Source organism: Anticarsia gemmatalis, chromosome 7, assembly GCF_050436995.1.
Source record: "Anticarsia gemmatalis isolate Benzon Research Colony breed Stoneville strain chromosome 7, ilAntGemm2 primary, whole genome shotgun sequence".
NCBI classification, from domain to species: domain Eukaryota; kingdom Metazoa; phylum Arthropoda; class Insecta; order Lepidoptera; family Erebidae; genus Anticarsia; species Anticarsia gemmatalis.
The window spans coordinates 8,798,155-8,819,950 of NC_134751.1; the positions used below are offsets into that span (position 1 = coordinate 8,798,155).

At 35.6% G+C, this 21,796-nt stretch overlaps 1 protein-coding gene across 2 annotated transcripts; it reads left to right on the top strand.

Moving 5' to 3' along the window:
• Positions 1-4,487: 4,487 nt before the first annotated feature.
• Positions 4,488-20,280, top strand: LOC142973941 (uncharacterized). 2 transcript variants are annotated; one of them, XM_076115966.1, is made up of 4 exons: positions 4,488-4,859; positions 15,802-17,510; positions 17,829-18,254; positions 18,397-20,280. In XM_076115966.1, exons 1-4 carry the CDS (start codon positions 4,688-4,690, stop codon positions 18,580-18,582), a joined length of 2,493 nt encoding a protein of 830 aa, XP_075972081.1. In that variant the 5' UTR covers positions 4,488-4,687; the 3' UTR covers positions 18,583-20,280. The 2 variants fall into 2 exon arrangements, with proteins under 2 accessions (XP_075972081.1, XP_075972082.1); XM_076115967.1 differs by having other exon boundaries at positions 4,489-4,859; positions 15,802-17,453.
• Positions 20,281-21,796: the final 1,516 nt, after the last annotated feature.

Here is a 21,796-nt window from a genome sequence, read left to right on the forward strand (position 1 = left end):
CGCCTCGTCGCTTATAAATAAAATTTTGAGAATAGACGAGAACGACGAAAGACTACAAAAGAAGAAGAGAAGACGTTGCTGTCTGTCTGTTTTCATGTTTTTGTAGAAGTCCTACAGGCCATCACGATTAGGTTCATTATTATTGAAGCGTTCAATCAAAAAATATGAGTTGCAAGCTTTAAAACGAAATGAACAGCGTAAAAAACTAGAAGCATAAGCATAGGCTTACTACAGATAGACTTTGATTCTAGCTTAGAATATGCAATAACTATAACTAATATTATACTGCCCAGAAAACAGAGAACGTTTACTTACCAAAATATGACAAAGAATGTTCAACTATTATAGCATATGAGTCACTTTCGTCAACAGATATTATACTTTTATTGATACCACTCCTCCGCGAAGAACCTGGGACAACAAACATTGAAAATTAATCTACTTAACGGATTTTGAACACAACCGTTATTATTGTTGGCTCTAAAAGATAAAATACACATCCATTCGTTTAAATAATATTTAAGAATTTCGCATAAGACCTTCATAAATAATTCAAAAAGCGTTTATCTCGAAATGTTTTAAAACCTGACTCTGATATCTTTTAACGCCAATCGTTCTAATTTGAAAGAAATACGGGCAATTGTTTAACACTTTGGTAAATAATGTTGAGGTAGTAGCAAATATACTTAGCGAGATCTAAATTGACAATTCAAACTGTCACCATATCTATATTTACGCACATTTTTACGCGTAAAATATACCTCTTCATAAGTATTGAGCTTTGCGAGTTTGTTAATTTGCATAACCCTTTAAGAACACAGGCCAGTTCACACATTCTGGCGGTTCGCATATACTCGCTGTTTATGTTCTGTTTTCGTCTTATGGCTTAAAAGTTGAAATAATAATTCCAGTTAAATCACTGATATTTGAATCTTAAATCTTTTAGTTCATTAGCGGTTACATTACAACCAAGCAATCCATACCAGTTTGAAGGGAATACCTACCAGTCAGTAAAGAACAACTCAAACGAAGTTCTGGGAGGATGGCAGTAAAGAATAAAATAACTGAACAAATATTGGCAACAAATAAATATTTCAATGGTCAGCAGCGGCGGCCGGCAGTGGTTTAGACTTGAAAGAGGTTATCGTTGCCGAGAACTTGAAGCGGGTTACCGGCGTGGAACCGGCGCGCGCCCGCCGCGCAACCAATCGTTGCGCAATCGACGCACACGCACCACTCGCCGTTCACAACAACGATCTATGAAAAGAAAAACATTATTTTACTTAGAAATTTTATTTAACATTTCTACCGGGAATTAAATAAAATAATACAGCATTCTACAAAACAAACAATAGTATCCAAATGCGCTTACAATTAATACTACAATTACGGCTTTTACTAATCCTCAAAGATAAATAGATTAGAGAACAATGCGACAGTTAATGGTAACTGTGTTCGTTCGGAGCAAGGACTCTATCTTAGAATAAGAGGGATTAGTCTATTGTCTTTTGTGTACATTGTTTCACTTTACTCTCATTTTTATCTTATACCCATTTTTTCAACAGAAAAATGTATTTTACTAATTTTTGTTGTCTACAAATGGCATATCCATTTCTCGGATTGCTTTATGAGATCGGTGGTATCATCTCCGTAGATGGAAAAGAACTCGCACGATGATGGTGCGCACGATTCCCAAACACGTGCACTCGTCGGTCCGCCCTACACAATTATTGAACAACTCGAATGTCCCACATTGAATGCATTTTAATTTAAAGACTATAAAAGGCGAAGGAGAAAAATACTTAATAATGAAATAGGAGGATATACATTTTCTACATTTTAAGCCGAACTAATTGCAATGTGGTAAAGGGTGACAAACTTCTGTCTTTTGCATCGTCTACGTCAGAAAATATTCCTTGGTTTACTGGATACTTCTCGTAACAATGTTTTTAAGTATCCTATTTTGATAGTTTCGAACATTATGCGTTGCCTGTGAACTTGAAGTTCAGTTTTGAATATTATACCAGACATATGCACCATGTTCAAAAAACCAGAACCTCTATCAATAAAAAAAGAACAGTAACCAATACAGCCTTCTAAAAATAATTTGGCTATTTAACGATCACTTGTTACAAAGACCTACAAAAAATATACGCAGCCGACGCAAAATCACTACATTTTTTATTTAAAAAACGCCCGGGACCAATTCGGTAGCTTAGTACAGTTTTGTTTTATTTGTGTTAGGAAAAGGCTTGGCAATTTATGGTATTTTACGATTTGGACAGGATCGTTTTTTAATGAAAAATGATTTATGATCACTAAAACGAGGCTAATTCAACCGTGGAAATCGAATTAGTTTTTAATCTTATGTTATATGGGTTGAGAGATTCTTAAGTTGGACCTTCTAATTTCATGACTTATTATATAGCGCTCCGTACGGATCTTTAGAGATTTTAAATAAATTGTCAATGTAAAATTAGAAACAAACAAATATTACTCTGCTTTATCATCTTAAAGTCTTCAAATATAACGGTTGATAGACGTATCGGAGTCTCTCCAAAGTCCAAATTGTTACGTCATTTTAGGAACAAAGATCAAAGGTTTAATTAAGTCAATAAATTCGAATATATCTGCCAAATTGAACTTGTATTGGACTTTGGTTTAAATAAAAATGTATTGGGTGCAAGTTTGAGCCACTTTTCATGACAGCGGGGAAGGCCCAAACACAAAAAAATGAAAGAACGCATTCAAACGAGAGCTGGAGGTCACTAAAGATAACATCGCATGAATATTAGGAGACATTTCTTCTTTGACAAAATACCTCAAAAAAATAATAAATAATACAAAGTTAGCGAAGCGTTACAGTTTGATAATATGTTACTATATCAGTCATTAATTTTGCTATATTAAACTCTAGCATTTTGTAGACATTTAATAGGATGAAAATTGCTTGTAATATCCTCCCGTTATCTCCGGGCTAAATACAATAATAATTTTGAAAAAGCTGTTAGACGTAGCTTAAAAAATTAATCCTACCTGTGGCCAAACAGACTAAATTCATCAAATCTCAAAATCTTTTTATTCTTCTAAACCCTTAAATGAATAATCACCTTCTTTAGTCCATACTTAAGTTGCGGTTAACAAAAAATGCTAGGACAGCTTTCTCGGGATTGTCTCTTAAAATATCGGGCCAGATAATCTCTTCTTTGGCACTGATAATTCTCGAGATTGTTATCCTCAAGCTAGGGGTTATGAATATCTTTTTCCTCGAAATCTTTGTCCTCCTTATTTGTAAACATATTATAATAAGCAAAACGCGTTAAATGCATATCTTCGAAGTAAGCCAGTACATCCGCTGCTATGGAAACTGCCGGAAACATAAACGAAAAAGAAGGAAGTGCGTGTATTGTACTAAGGTGTTCAGAAAAGTAAAAACGGCGTGAGTAATCTGGATGCGGCATCCGACAAACTATGCACAATATTGTGTACAACTATGAGTATAACTGTTTAAGGAAAAGTAATAAAATATCCATCCAAAGGATGGCGTCAAGAACATGTGACATGAATGCCAAAGACGCCGACGCTGAACATAACTAAAATATATTTCCTAAAGTCCGTCTAAACAATTCAAGTTGTAAAGTTTATTGACGTTGTTTCATAACTATTTTGTAAATCCCTATTCCTTTACAGTGATTGCTCTCAGCCTTTGGGTTCCATTGTTTTGCAAATCCGCCTGTTAATTGAAAGGCTGCCGACAACAGACGTTGTGAGGTCCTTACCTGGACTTAAATGTTTACGCTGAAATTTAATTACTGATGAATATGTATTTTTCATTATTAATATTCAATAATAGAGAGAATATGAATACTTAATTACATCTGCGCCAGTGTTATGGTAATGACAATATATAGAGAAAATACATGACAATTGTTGAGCGATTCAATTTTAATACTCAAGTGGCAGAAACATGTGTAACATCATTATATACGCATAGTACCTAATTTTTATTGTAAAAGCTGACAGTATGAACTGATATATTACGCAGGTATTTTTAGCATAAATACATTGTATAAGAACTTCCAATTATTCCATAAAATTATATTATAATAAAATTTCCTATTAATTTAATGTCATTTGTGCTATGAAGTCTTAAGATAAATATAGCCGTTATGATAATTAGGTTCAATGTATAACTTCAGAAATATGTTTCTATAAACTAGTGTCAGTATTGAATAGTAAGTATAACGAGGAGAGTAAATAAAAGGAGGCCTAAGTATTGTTAGAACAATGTGAGACAGAACAACTGGTACGATACACAAAATAGCACTTTTACTGGTTGTGTGGCTGTGTGGCTGTGTGCATGGAGCGGTGGTTGTGCGGAGGTGCCGGTGTGGCGGCGGTGTGTTCGGTTCGGTGCGCGGACGCACGGGGCCGGGCGGGCGGCGCCGGCGCGGGCGGGGGCGGACCTGTTCGGGCAACGGTGTCGCGGGCACCGCACACTAGTCTCAGTCCTTTCGCAGCGGCCAACGGTACCACATGTGCCGCTAGCTTCTACGCACAAAATAAACATCAACAACGCGAGGAAATTTAACGTGCAGTGTGATATGATGCTGACCTGTGAATTTTAAAAGACCAAGTGACATAGACGAACAGAAGGATCGAGTGTAGTGTTGAATAGCGCCCGAAGATGCCGAAAATCTTCTGGATCAAGAAGCGGCTGCATGAGCAGCAGCTGGGGTTATTGGAACAGCAGGAATGGCAGGAATTGCTTGCGAGCAAAACCGACCCGCTCTACCCTGGCTTCCCGATTGATATTGGCCCAATTCCGCTCATCTACAAGAAGGATAAAGAATGTGCCGGTAAGTCTTCAGATATTCACAATAACCTTACTTGTTACATTTCTTCTTCTTAGATCAATTTCATCAATAGTTGTTAGAGGTTTCAAACTATTAGCTATCCCTTCTGTTTCGTTTGTATTTTGGCATTTCTTAGAGTAGTAGTCAATTAATCAATTTCTGTTTCAAAGTTATTTCTTCGCCTGACAATCCACTTTCTTCAGATGCATGCGGTGCATCATATTCGTTAGTCTTATATTCATCTAAGTCATCTTTGTCGTTTTGTCCAACGCTTGTATTTTTATTTATCGCTTCCTTCTTAACGGCCACTTGCTTATCCAAAAAAAAGATACTCGCACTTGAACAGAATCCAGTTCTCGGCTCCGCTCCGCTAACAAATGTCTACCTGCGATCATTTGTGTGTCTTGCGTGATCCTAATCTGTCGCTGGTTTTGTCAAAATGAAAATAACATTATTTATTTTGAATTTTACATACTTAAAATCACATTGCCCCAAAATGCATTTCAAATGGTCATATTTTACGTGTCTACGCAAATGTTTTAAAAACCCATAAGATAGTTAAAAACATAAGGTTTTTTACTTTGTTATGTTTTTTATAATGTCAATTATTAAGAACATAAATGTCAGCCTCACCGTCATGGGACAGTTTAACGGTCTCAGGTAGTTACCGACAGTGAATCACTGATATAACTGTCATGTTTTTGCGTTTTTCCACGAATTGTTTATTCTCATAGACGTGCTAAAATTTTGCTTCATGTTTCCTTCTTAAAATGATAGTTCACCTTCTCACACACATTGATGACGGTATATTCAATAAATCTTTTTGCCTAAACGATGTTGTCGCTATCTGTTTTGAATTCAAATGGTAACAACATTGAATAGGTTATTTAAATTTCCGAACTATTGGAACAGTTCCAGACAAGCGAAGAACCAGGCTAGATAAGGACTTAATATTCTAGACCTTATTCGTTTCAAGAACTGGATCTGCAATGCATTTAAAGGTCAATATAGTATTTAAAGAAAATCTTTTTCATTTTATATTTCCTTTTGCTGTCGCAACTCAACTAAAGAAACAGCTACATAAGGAAAACGTATTAGCAAGTTTACATAGACGACGTTCACGTGTTTTGATGTGGATTTTATTCGGAGGCGTGTCTTTATAAATGTTTGAGCAAACATGAGAGGCGTGACGTGTGATGAAATATTTTTTGAAGTGTGGAGAGTAGACACACAGTACGGGAATGACCGGATGATAGGTACCGAGGTGTCAATGGTTGCGGGACAATGGCGCGACTTCCGGCCGCCAGCCATCGCCGCGCGCTTTGTATTTAGGTTAGTCACCGCAATCTCGACTGTCATTTCAATATAATTAACTCGCGTGACGTGTATGTCCCGTATTTGCATAAATTTTGCTCTGCGTCCAATTACTAAACGTTTACGATTGTTACGCTCAGACATTTACTGTTCCGATTTAAGATTTATTTTGAATCTGATCTAGATCTAATCTGGTTGCCTACTTGTGTATTACGTATATTACGAGTATAGGTATAAAGAGACACCAAACTAAGACTTACTTCTAAACTAAGACTACACTTTTTTTACTAGAATAATTGTATTTTTGAACAAAACAGTAAATAATTACACCTGCCTTTTATATTGATGTATCGCAGATAACGGACACGGGTTATGAAATAATAATAAAATGTGTACAATTTTAAACAGAAGGCTATGTAACATAATACCGTTACCCCGCATGTAGTAAAATAAAATATTTTAAAGCCTTAAAACTAGAGTAACGACGAATAAAGTAATTACAGGTGTGTAGGCACCTGTGGGTAAAAGGGCACGGATGACTTGCCGAAGGTCGGACGACCCCAACCTGTAGTGCAAGTGCGCTATAAATAAGATGGGGAGCAAATAGGGCTACTTTACGCACAGTAGAAGCGAGCAATTCAATTTAAAGAAACATACTTTAATGCATTCATCTGATATGATCTGTTCTACAACGGAAAGGAAGCTACATTTCATAATAATTATATCATTTGAACTTGAAAAATACAAGTTGCAATTTTAACTGTTACAGCAATTATGTTATAATGAAATAACAATGCTAAAAATTTATTAGTAACGTAACATAATAAAGAAATTAATTTATTCAAGTTATGTTTGCATACATCCGTTACGTTAGTACAAAAGACATCAACGGGTTGCCTGCTACGCGTCCCGATGGGAATTACTTTAGGCACAGAAGGCGGTTTTAATCTATAGGCACTATAAATACATTCGTAAATAAAATATTTTCTTGATATTTTAATAGTCGTCCTCCCCCCACACCTCAGCGGCAACCGTGAGAATCATACGGTTAATGTTGTCGACCTTCGTCGGTCATTAACAATACCCGTTACCGAAAAAGTTAATGAATTATGCAATTCTCACATTCTTAGAGAATTTAAACAAAACATTATTTCTAGAGTATAATTACCGTAATGTGTTTATTCTAAATATATCAAAAATTACGCAATAATATTAATAACTTGATGATATTGATGGATGTTAGACAATGATCAGGTGTGACGTTGCACGCAACATTCACGTGAATAATTAAGAATGACCGTGCGGTTTGCCGCTGTACGATCGTGCGAATCTGAGCTGCGTGCAACTACGTCAGTAAGATATACACCACGCATCACACACACTATACAACTTACCGTGTATCTGCTTGTCAAGTGTCAATTTCGTATTTTCCGTACAAAGCTTTTGAAACGTGTTTGCAGAAACCTCGTCATTGGACATTTCATTGTAAGTTTCTTAACAAATATTAGTTTAAAAAGCCTTTACATACAATAGCTCATCACCTTCTATAATAATTTCTTCATTAGCTCACATGCAGAATACTTAGCACGGCCTATTTAATGAGATAACCCAATATGTGATGTACAACGACTAACAAATAACACTTGCAGAACATAATACGTTTAATTAAGCACCGCTTCAGCGATGAATCGTGCGCATCAATTAACATACGCGCTGTTGACGTTCACATTAAGGCCAAGGGTTCGACTCTGTTGTTTCGCCTCTTATGCACAATATGCACCCAACCGCACCTCGAAATTACATAGTTTTGTCTTATTATAACCATTGTGGTCACCCAAACCTTCAACAACATTACATAACCAAACATTATTCATATCTCAACATATATTATTACAATTAATTATTGTCAAAATACAACGTAATCCCCATTTATAACTGTTAGACTAAATCTTAAATAATAATCGTATTCATGGTCAAAATCATTGTACAAACGTGACCGAAAACAAAAACAAGAGTCGTGTGCGTTATCGCGTGTTGCCATAATATATGTGAACAGTAAATCTGCATCTTTACGAGTTACCAAAAAAGAAGAAACGTATTTCGCCATGTGGCCGTGGCTATTGTATCCTTACCCCATTGTACTGCAGCTACCTTTTTAAGGTTTTGCCTTTTTAAAGATTGGCGATCATAAAAAAAGCGATTACATTCAGAATAGGCGCAGAAAATCTGTTCTCAGAACGACTATGGCTCGTATAATTGTTATTAATGGCATTTCAATCGCCTGCAATGCCGTTTACTTGTAAATGTTTATATTTAACTTCAGTTTTTCTCAATTTACAATTCGGTTGCTTTGTTGTCCAAATTAACTTGTCGTGACCCTCCCTACGGCGCAGGACACCCGTTGATATTACGTTTTATGGTGACGCTTTAATATGATTCACTGTGAAAAAACACTTATACGTTTCGAAACGCAAGCCATGAGTATTCCCAGGTACATGTTACAAGGAAATTGACTTAAAGAGTCAACATCCGATGTTGCCTCACTTGAGTGATGGCGAGTCAAGGGCTCGCTGTATTTTTTTTCCAAAGATGTTCTGCACGTGACCGCCAGTTGTTCTAAGAACTATTCCGTACACATGTCCTGGCAAATAAGTTGCCAATGGCGCTGTGAATAATATTGTGATGAATACGGGCGCTTTTAATTGCCAATAAACCTGTTTTTAATGCCTCTTATGTGCATGCATCTGCTTTTCTTTATATACTTTGTTGTAACAACTGGTTCCTCTCATAAAAATAATTTAAAAGAAACTATTGAAACTATCGTACGACTAGATATATTTATCTACAACACAAGTATCCTTAAGGTAAAAGATTCAATAGTGGTTTACGCAATTTGACGAAATTTTGCTGAAATCGATAAGATTTTTTTGGCAAAGCAATTGACATGGTGATTCACCGATAATTCCTAGAAATAGAGGAACTTGAATCGCATTAGTCATAAAACCAACGAGATTGTATCATAAGATAACTAGAATCTTGTAGGTCATCGGATTATAAAATTAATTAAACATCTAGACAAGGCGATTTTAACTATTTTTAACATCGTCTTAACAGTTACTTTGATTGGTGCTATTATAAATAAAACAGCAGTAGACACCGCAAAAACATTTCTTAAAAGTATCCATCATTAAGCCGGTAGGTAACATAGCAGGGGATGACAAGATGCGGGGGGCGAGGCGGCGGCCGCTGCGGCTGTGTCCAATCGCCTATATTGCGGAAACAATAAAACTCAACGTCGATGCTCGCGTGATAGATATTATAAAATTCTATGAGAACACCGTCAAAGATAAACCGCAACGCTATTCTGCAATTTTATGCGCTTCATCGAAGATAACGGGATTCTAATTACGAAAGAACCACTTCAAAAAGTAACAAATACATTCTCATCATTGCTAAACTTTTTCCTGAAGGTTGGTTTACCAAAAAGCGATACATAACTTAAAATTTGTTTCTTTAGTGAGTAAAAATATTAACTGCGTTCACCACTCGATTTACTATCATATATAAAAAAAACATGAGACCGTCCTAAATAGCTCTTTAAACATACTACAAAAATACATAACTTATGTACATGAACAATTGGCATGTTAAACGGTAATTTCAACAAATACAGACGTGACGTGGACGCGTCCGTCTCGCGAGTGACGCCACGCGCAAGCACCGTGCTCTTGACAAATTGCACCACTACAACAAACTTAGTTCTATACTTAGTCATAATATATGTAAGTATATATACTAATGTTTATAAACCTTAGTCGTTCAGGATTTTTTAACTGTTCTTATAGCTTATGGATCACAATCAAGCTATCAATAACAACTGAACACCTGTTTGTGTGGAAAATGTAACTTAATGTTCATATACACTCACTTCTAATAGTTTTGTTACAATAACAGTAGATACATACATAAAACCAAAAAGGTAATACACTATTACCATTAATATCAATACCTGACAAATGGACGTGATATACATAATGGGGGTCGGTATTTTCGATAAAACATACGTCATCGAACCCTCCGCTACTTATCACAAACATTTACGACCACCTAGAACTGCTGTCATTTTTATCTCAACTTACATATCAAGTTACTTCAGAATACCCTTTATTTTTAAACTTTAAACTGTACTCAGTAACAAAAACCCCCAAAAAGCATATTTACGCAGTAAAAAATGTCGTTTAATATATAAGTAAAATGAATAGCGAGCGGTAAAACGAGGCTTAAATCTCGATCGTAAGGTCATCTCCTCCATTGTTGTGTCATGCCGCAATAAAAGATAATCATTTCGTGTGTTTTGGAGCAATTTGCTGTGGACCGCCCACGAATTTGTAACTTCTATAGAACATATGCTCACGAATGTTCAGTTTAATATGCACCGAATTCGCCCATACATACGTAAAACCAAACACAACTATCTGTCCATATCTACGTCACTCCTCTTCCAATACAAATGTCAATCGTTCAAATCACTCCTGAATTTTTTATTGACTGTATAATTTGTAGGTACCCATTTTAATTCAAGGATTATCTGACCTATTTGACTGCCCAAACTGAAATACAGGATGTTCCAAATACATTGTTTATTTGAAGTCTGATTCGATAAATATTCGAAAGAAGATTGCTAAGTTACCTATATTAAGTTTTATAATTGACTAGCCCTTACAAAATTTAAATAACGGTATAGTTTTTAACGGATAAACCAGTAATAAAATCCGCGCTACCTCTAATAAAATGGAAATCATATGTATTAAATAAGTGATTGCCGTCTTAGATACCGGATTTTTTCTATTAGTTAGTCGAATTAGTCGACGCTAGCCTTGAACACTTCGCTAAACATATTTGGGTCATTAACCCTCGCCAAATCTGGTTGTGATTCACGCCGTGATCAAAATAATAATAAAGCGTTGAACAGTTTTTGCGACCGTTGGTTGAGAGACGACGTATTAGAATTGGTTTTTTGTATCAGAGGTGGTATTGAAAAATATACGGAAGGTTAAATAATTACATTTGTAGGCGTACTGGGCGTAGGAAGGTAGGTATTCGTGTTGGACTGCGCCAATTCATAGGTAGATAACGTACATGCGAACATAACAAAGATTGGCTGGAAAACAATGACGTTGCAAATTTTGCAGCTTTTTCTTCATATTGTCAATGTCAGACTCACACGTGAGTGTTTTTGCAAAAATATTGTAAAAGGAAACGACCATAAAACTTTAAGTAGCTGTAAAATATATTTAGTCATCCGATACTATTCGTTGAATTTTGAAATGTTTGCAGATTTGTAGTGTGTAACACGCTTACATATGGTCGAAACGGTGTTCACATGCGGTCGCGCCCACGATAAATAATTCAAAACAAAAAATGTCCTTCGAGGCGACCTTTTAACCGATTCTTCAGTGCGATCGGCGCAGGCGCAGCTATGTACCGTGTGCTATCGGTACTTATGCTTATGGAAAAAAGGCTTCAACGGAATTTTATGTGCTCTCCGACCGGAGCGGTTCTTCATAGCTGTCTTACGTTTTATAATACGTTAAATGCTAACAGCGTCCGATAACCCCGCCGCAAGGTCATACTAGTCCGCCCCGCTGCCTCGCTAGTTTTTATTAATGCCTCGGGCAAGTTTTACTGCCGCCTCTACATGTGTGTATGTGTGCGTATCTGCCTGTCTAATAAATAGTTTACCAACTGATATTTAACTTAATATAAGCTTCAATTAGATATTCAAAAGCATATCAAGCAACCGTCATTTGTAAATAATGATGTTAGACAAGAGTTCGTTATGGCAATTTATAGACAATATTACAATTAGTACTTGCAATACGATGCAAAAAAATCATAAGAGCTAAGTTATAAAGAAATGTATTTTTAATTACAATAATGCAGGACAACGAATAATTAATCAAAAATAATATATCACTACCGGAGGTTTATGTATTGTTATGCGTTAAATTGTATCAGTGTAACGTAACAGTTCGAACAACCAGTAATTAATCATTTTGGATAATATTTTGTCGATGATTAATGTGTCGATAATTACTAGGAACAAGAGTCGTAATGGTGCAAGCCGCAAAATGTGTTAAGGTTATTAATGTCTTACATAGTTACTCGGCGATTGCTTGATATACAATTGTAATTTAATAAACAGGTACGCGTTACCGAAACATGCCTCAGTAATTGTGTCCAAATACTTATAAGCGACCGTGAAATAGCAATAGCCGCTCATTACGTTCGGTAAACTCTTTGTTTCCACCTCTAACTCAATTCTAGAGATACGAATAAAGAAATAAACGTGCGTAGAGGAAAAACTAAAGGAAACATTTGAACTTTGAAGAAATAAGGATCACATTTCATTATCGCTATTAGATTGAAATTCTGCTGACGTAAAAGGAAAAACAGCTCGATGTTACTTGATACCTAACAGTGAATAAAAAACAACAAACTATATAGGTACATTAGTACAAAATTGTATGAACTCAAGTAGCGCAACCACTCGAAAATCGCTAATTATTGCCAAAATGTGATGCGGAGAAGGCTGCCGTTAATGGCCAAATAATGAGTGTTCGTATTCAAGGTTGCACCGCACTGTTCCTCGACAGGAAACACTGAGTAACTGAATAGATATGGACGCGGTAATTACGGGGCCTTGACTTACCGTTTTAGAATAAAAACCGCGCTATTTAAATGTGTAGCACATATATTTTTCTATGTTTGTTTTAATCGCAACAAGCATAAAAATATCGATTATTTAGAGCTAGACAAGCCACTATTTTAGAGAATCGACAATTAAAATTTAAAGTGGTGCATTATTAGAACAATTGAATCAAAATTCAAGTATTTAGAAGGTAACAAATGGTCAACCATTCGAAAATGTATTATTCTTGTTCTTTTCATCGTTTTTACAACGTGTTTTGATTATACAAAAAGTGTAATTATGACGCATTATGCTGAGAACATATCAATCAGCGAATATGACGTCAGCATAATTCGCTAACGGTGATCATCTAAGTGCTGATGTAACCGTGACCGTGGTTGAAGTACAGTAAGTAATGATATTAAACACGGCATTAACTACTATCGGTATTGTGATGTTATGACCTGTGTATATGCGTTGATATGAAACTGATCTAAACTGTTACGATTTCATAGATTATAAACAAATGTTGGTAATCCCAAAATCAGAACATTCATATCCGCTTACGTATTAAGTAAGTTTATTTGATTATTTTCCCTGTATCGAACAATTCACTCATTTACTGGGTCAAGTTTTCTTTCTCTAATATACGTATGTCTTGATTGTATGGAAATTTGCGAAGGGTCACCAAGTCTAAGTTGACGAAATTGATTATTTTAAATGTCTTTATTTAACTTTTGATACATTATTTTGTTTTAAACCATTTCTGTACTAAGTAAAAAAATACACAAATATTATGTTATATTAAATTCCTCGTTATAATTATTACGTGTTTAATATCATGTTGTTTGATTAGATTATTAATAATGAAACCGATCTGGTTTTCAAATGTCAAATAGATATAATCTAGTAATTCTCCTTTGTTCTATGTAAGTACATCAAATTTTAAACAAAGAAAAACAATTAGGTACCTACATACAAACACAAGGAGAGTGAACGTTTTAATTAAAGCATTATTTAAAAAACAATATTCGTATTCAAACAAAATTATGTTTAAAAAATATATTGGCATTAAATTACTGAGTAACATCGGAAATAATTAAGTCTAAGATAATACTAATGAGTCTAAGTACTCAAGCGTGTATATTTTCCATGGCAAGCTGATATTTCGTACTAATTGATACTGTAACACAACCTTGTCTAGAGGGCATGCAGTGTTGATCTAACTAAGTATATTTGTAGTGATCTTGAGTATGCAAATTAAAATTGTATCAAACTACAGCTGCTCAATGCTCATAAATCTTCTCTTCTACATCACCTTCCTTTTATATTAAGTAACTAGATAATGCTTCTTAGTATTACAACATTCTAGTTACTTGGATGTCATCTGGATAACAAAATGTCGATTAAAATACTATTTTTACTATTTCTTTTGGCGTAAAGATGCTAATTTACATTAAGACATACCTCAAACCGCTTTAATATATCTCTGTCACACGTTTTAACGTTATCATTTCCATCTTCGCCATATAAAGTGTGCCGGCTACGGCATACCGCTCCATCTGCAGCAAATTTTATTCCAAATTCGTGAGCTGTCTCAAAGTCGAGACGTATTTTTTGCTGACAAATGTTTTTAAAGTGTATTTACATAAACTTATACACACATAGCGATTTCATTAAGAACACATTACCGATGTTTTAGGTGTGACTGCATAAGAACATTAAAACTTTTATTAGCATTGGCTTATTAACAATATTTTACAGAGCTGTTATTCAGCTATTATGCAAGCAATTTACGTGCTAACTCTAAATAAAGTACGCATGTGATAATGCAGGTATTTTGCCCAGCATTTTAACAAAACACAGCCCCATCACAATTATGCAAACCGCGCGTCAAAGCATTTAGTACTGCTTTATAAATTATTCATCGGCTACTGTAGGTTAGAGCTTTATCCAATACCAGGACAGCAAGAGGACAAATATAAGATACTAAGAATCCAATGGCATACAAAAAAATCGTAAAATATTTAAGATCTCTAAAGGCTTGTTGATGAATTCATCCTAACAAATATTTCCAAAAACCGAAAGCAATAGATTCGTGCCCTATGGCCGATGAGATTCAAAACGAGAGTCCTCGTTTCACGCCTGGCTGCGCAGACGCATACAATTACAAGCACCGCACAAAAAAAGTCAACAATGCCAGGCTTCGTCCTTGGGTCCCTAACAAAAGCCGAGAAAGGGCAAAGAAACTCGTTTGGACCAACCTTGGGACTTTCACTGACTACCTACGCATATTTTGCTATTAGGGAGTTTTTTTTTTTAGGGAAATTTAACTTTCTTAGTGTTTTGTTCTCACTCGCTCTTTGCAGTATGAAAGTACCAAGAATAAAAACAATATACATTTTGTAGCCATTCATGTTAATTACAGATATTACTAGGTACTCTATACTCGCAATCTATTTTAGGATTTTCAAATAATATACCTACTATGATCCCCGTCACCTGTCATTACAAGCAGACAGGAAATATTCAACACTGACAAAACTATTAAAACTGCGGCGTCAATGGCTGGCAGATTTGGGTCGAGATTGATTTTGTCACTTTGTGTGCGCACCAATTACAATAATGCGACAAACACGCACAAAAACACTTACATACACACGTATAATATATCTGTATATAATGCTGTGAGCGTATATGTGGAGGCGAGTATTACCGTTATGGAGGCACATACCAGTGACGTCAACGAGGCCTCATGCCTCCGACGCCACATGAATACGTTAGTAAAAAGCCGAGGACGAATAGTTATTATTTTATAACTTGTTTTATCTCCATTGTAAAAAAAGCTTTAGTGAAGTTTCTTAAATAAAACAAAATAAAACTCCTTTTAAAAACTAGTTAAAGAATGCATTAATCAATGTTTATTTTTCATTTTTTCAGAACGCGATGTTTTCGGCGAAAGCAAGAAAGAAGGAGAAAAGTCTTCAAAAGAACTCAGATTTGTGTCATCAATACTTGGTGGTGATGTCCCATATGGCAGCAGAGGACACGTCCTCACACAAGCAGAACGCAAACAATATTTACCAGTAATCGCAGAAGAAAAGAAAACTGATGACAAACCTCTAATAAAGGAAGAAAAAGATTCCTTGGATAGTGACCCAGTAGTACTACCCTCCAGAAGTAGCCCATCACCCGAAGCAGCGCCATCACCTGGTATAGACAACAGTGTCACATGCCAAAAAGTTTCAGTTATACAGAGAACACCTTCACAATCACAATTCCAAAACAACAAAAAAGACTTATCTGATGTGAGCATTCCGCAAACTTTACCCGCGCCTGAACCCGAACAAGACCAACCTATAGATTATGTGATTGCCAAGAAACGTGGCGAATCGGAAGATGAAGAAACGGAAAAGAAAATAAGAGAACAAAGAAGAACAAGCAGTTCTAAAATTGCTAACGGAATCTTAGCTAGACCATCTCTAGTACTCCGAAATTGTCCAGGAAATAAGCTTCCTGGTATAATGACTGCTGCAGCTGGTCATGGCAGATCAACGGGTAACAACAGCTCAAGTGGTAGTTCACAAGGAAGCGGTGGCTCAGGCAGCTTCAGTTCAGGCGGTGGTAGCACGGCGCCCTCCTCTGGCGGTGGTGGTGCAATTGGAGGCGGCTCAGGCAGTGGTGGAAACGGCCGTGATGGCCGCTCAAACTATGGACCCAATAGTCCTCCTACAGGGAGCCTTCCACCGTTCTACGAAACTTTAGGGCCATCCACAAAGGGAGGCCAGAATTCTTTCAATGCCAATAGCACCTTTTCTAATGAATTTAACATGATTAACGGATTCAACATGGATTGCGAAAATAATGATAACGCTACTAATTTTCCGGAACAAAGCAAACAATATTCATTAATGCAGAATGCCCATTATGGATTAGCGTTAAAAGATGAGGAAATAGATTACGAAAACAAATCGCTAGAAAATATAGGCGCTATTGGTAATTATGGAAGCAATTTCGATGATACTATGATGGTAGATATGGGGGAAGATGTCATAGACAACTATCAGTTTAGTAATACTTTAACGTTCCCTGGACCAAATGAAGGAATTTTAGGGAACCTATCTGATTCAGCGGAAGATTTTGCTAGCTTATTAAATAATCATGTAGAATCCATCACAGATTCGGACATCAGAGAATCTTCGTCAATCACCCCAGATTCAGTACACAATCCTGTTGACATTGAATCATTAGCAGAGCAAGTTAATTTAAGTAGACAATACTATGAAAAAAACTATTTATTCAGCCAAGAAAACAATGGTTCCTCCTACAACTTCGCAAAAGAACGATCAGATTTATTGATGCAGTTACCTCCAGCACTACTGCAACATGGCGAAGGTCAAATGCAGCAACTACAAATCCACGTGCAGCTTCAACAAAGACAACAAATACTATCTCCGGCCTTCCCCTTCACTAGTCACCCCGCCTTGGACCTCGACTCGCCAACGGGTACATCTCTCCCATCGCCCGGCGGCAACAACTCGCTGGATGGAAGCAGCCACATCGAGAATGCGTCGCTCAGCCCTGCCGCTGCTGTAAGTCTCAAGAAAGGCTCTGCCTCCGATGGCAAAATTCAAATCTTGCAACAAAGGGTAAGCATTATTTGATTTTAAGGCGAAGCTTTGATTTATTTCCTTTCTTCAATGTCGTCTAATATAAATATAATATCATATGACGACATAGAAAGTAATAATAAAGTCAGTATATGACGCCGAGCCTAAATCAACTTATGCTTTAACTTACTGCACTTGAATTCTAAGTATTAGTGTCACAAAAAAAGTAAGCTTTGTCTTATAATTCAATAATGGATTACTGTCTTTTCTTTTGACACGATACCCTTTTAGAATCATGATTTTACCATTTTTGTGATTATTCTACGTAAATCTAATAATATCTTTGTTTATTTGCAGTTGGGTCTACCAGCAGAACTGCCGTTAGAATTCATTAACGGCGGACATGGCGTCAAGAATCCACTTGCGACCGAAGCCAATGCGCGGCAAAGAGAAGAGGAAAAGAACAAACAAGTATTAGTTAGTGAAGACGACCCTACAAAGTTTGTTTGCAGAGTCTGCTCAAAGAACTTCAGTTTACAAAGGCTTCTGAACAGACACATGAAATGTCACTCCGATGTGAAGAGATACCTGTGCACTTTCTGTGGTAAAGGGTTCAATGACACGTTTGATTTAAAACGGCATACGAGGACACATACCGGAGTTCGACCCTACAAATGCAACCTCTGCGAGAAATCGTTTACCCAAAGATGCTCTCTCGAATCGCACTGCCTGAAAGTACACGGAGTTCAACACACCTACGCCTATAAAGAGAGGAGGACAAAGGTAATTTCCACATTCAAGTTATAACCGAAATCTAAATTTAAAAAATCATAGAATTCTTTGCAACTGATAAAATATTCTACATAAACCAATTTAGTTCAATCTTTTTTTCTTATATGTTCTAATCTAACTTATTTAATTTCAGATGTACGTATGTGAAGAATGTGGACACACAACATCAGAGCCGGAAGAGCACTACATGCATTTAAAAAAACAGCACCCTTATTCCCCTGCGCTGCTAAAGTTCTACGACAAGCGACACTTCAAGTTCACAAACGCGTCGTTCGCGAACCAGCTACTTGGACAGCTGCCTATGCCAGTACACAATTAAATGATTATAATTATTGATCATTACAGAACTGTTACTATTAGTACTTGCAATCATTAATGACATATTTTGTACTATGCCTCAAAAGGAACTCAGGGACTCGCATTACGAGTATTAAACTATATGTAATGCGTTTACTTCAAGTCCAACACATGAGAACATTTTGTCTCTAATGAATACAAGTGTCAAAGAACAGGTACCAATTAAGGTATCGGATTTTTTCAACAACATGGTCATCAAATCGAATGAATATGACATTAGAAATGTACTTAACAATACGAATTTATTCCGTCCGTTTTTAAGTAATACAATGTTTTATCTAAACAACCCAGTTCTTAATTTAGTTCAAATTGAGCCTGCACACTCGAAATTCCTCTTAGTTACGTAGTCGATGTTGTCTTCCAAACTATTATTGTAAACATTCCGTGATTAAGAGAAAATCATATTTAATACGGTTTGTATTAACTACGGAACAGTATCCATGTTTTGTTCCATTGAAAAAATACCTTAATTTTTTAACAGTCAATGTGAAATAATCCACTAGGCCTATGAAGTAAGGCATGACTGCAATTAAAAAATCAAAGTATCGGGTATTATGTGCAATCTTTGGTGATGGTACGGGATTATCATAAGTCTAGATTAAGTTAGGCTAAAATATTAGCTTTAGTCCGTTTGTCTGATAGATAACGATTGTAAGTTTCATTTCAAACCAGCCAGGGTAGACATATGAGATTGTTGTAATTACAGCGTTGAATTTTATTTGGATGGTGCTAGAAGCGATATTTAAGATGCTGACTTGAAATGAAACAATTTATGGATCGGATGACACTTCTTGTCCGATCCATAACCAAATATCAAAGAAGTATGCTTTGGTATAAATTAAATCCGCGGTAAGGAATCTCTTTCCTCGTTTTAGTGATACTAGCTCCTAATTATTTCTCAAATTAATAACACAAATTGTGTCACAATTTTAATTTGTATTGTACCTATAGAAAAATGTTATGTTTGTTTTTTGTTTGTACTTATTAATAATGACAAAATTGTTTAAATTCGATAGTGGCGCCCAACGTCGGCGTCACGGTATGTCGTACCAAGTTGAACTGCATTTCTAGAAGTATTTATATTATTTAAATAAAAATATTGATCGGTTACAGTTTGTGCTGTGAGTGTGTGTGAGAATATGTATTGTATTGTGTAAATGTGTTATTTAATGCGTCAATTGTTATAATTTTAATAAGACATCAAGGCCGGCTTGATGAAGCGCTTCCGAGACAGAAAGAGGGTTTTAAAGACTATGATGCTCAATTGATACATTTGCGCTTTCACAGCGAAGCTTGTGGATAAAATTAGGTACGAGAATTGTAAATATGTCTAAATTTAGAAAATAGTAGTAAAATTTTGAGAAAGTAATATTACCTAATATGTTAGTAGTACCTACTTAGCATTTATGAGATTTTTAAAAAAGATAATTGTTAAAGTATTTTGTACAATTTGGTAAGATATATAGATCTGAACTTTTATATTGGCTTATCATTGGTCGATACGTCGACGGCGGTCCGTAACAATTGTGATAGCGCAATGCCTTCGTTATACAATACTTGTCTGTTGCATTTATTAGCATTTCGATACGATTTCAATCTGTATTTTAAGAAACAAACAATTTGTTACTCTGTATTGATAAGCAATATATCATGAATAAAATGTCTTATGTTTTATTTTATTTATTAAAATCTGAGGGCAAAGAAGAACATTTTTCCGAAGTCATCAAGTATGTGTCCACATCAAAATTCCATCAGCATAATGTTTTTGATATTAATATTACCATTAAAAACGAAGCAAATCGATAGGATTTTATTATTCCGATATTGATCAAAACCCTTGAGTGTAATTTGAAAAGCCTATGTCACTCTTGGGACAACTAGATTATTATCATTAATGAATTCCAAAACACCAATAATAATCTACGTATCATTAATGACAATGTACTAAATGACACGAAGTCAATCGTAGAACTTTATACGAGAACCACGTATATCAGAAAAATGGCTGACTCCGAAAGAGATAACCTTATGAAAGAATACGCTCAAAGATTTTTTACGACATTTAGAATTTTGGAAGTGACAGGTTTTTGTCGATTTGTAATTAGAAACGGCAAAATAGTACCAAGAAGCTGGATTGGAATGGTTTACAATATGCTTATCGTGGTCATGATAGATCTTGGAGCCTTCACCATTCTGTGGACCGCTAACCTCAGTGAAGAAACACTAAGTACCGTGGAATTTGGAGCAATCTTACACTTCTCAGTGTTCTCAAACTTGTTATTATGTCAAATTACTTTCGGAGATAAGTACAGAGGATCCGATTTAATCAAAAATTGCATAGAACTCGATCAATTCCTTGGAGCCAAAGAAACGGAGTTTCTGCGCGTATTAACGATCAGGATATACATTGTTTTAGTAATATTAGTAGGGTTCTCTCAGATTCTAATTGTGACTTATATGTACTGCGTTTTTAAAGTAACAATAATAATTCATATAATAGGAAGTGCTTATTTCTTCTGGATATTCTTTGCGTACGATGACTTTTGCTTCTTTTTATTCTCCTGCATGTTTCTATCGACAAGAGCTCAGTATTTAAACGTGGCGTTAGTAAAAGTCTCAAATATGAAAATGGAGTACATTCCAAAACAATTGCTGTTTCATCGATTATTCTGGAAAGATCAGTACAATGATAGGATTACTTTTCACTCTAGAGTTCCACATAAAGATTTTAGCATCGCTTTCAAAATTCTTTTCAAGCAGTTACGTCATATTGAACGATGCTACAGGTTTACTGTAAGTATAAAAAACTGAGATATATAAAAAAAATAGAAGTGATATTACTTATAGTTAAGAATTATAACCTCAAAATCTTATATTTTCAGATTACTTTAGGAGTGTTCACTGTGATGATGGGTTCCTTTGTAACTGTCCAAACATTCATTATGTACATCGAAGCTTCGGTAAGTAAATGTATAGTATTCGATGCATTTTTAAGTATGTACTATATCCTACTAACATTATAAATGCCAAAGTTTGTGAGAATGTATATTTATATAGATGTTTGTTACTCTTTCACGCAAATACTACTGAACAGATTACGATGATATTTGGTATATAGGTATCTGAAGACCCAGAATAAAACAAAGGCCACTTTTATCCTTTTATCCATGACTGAT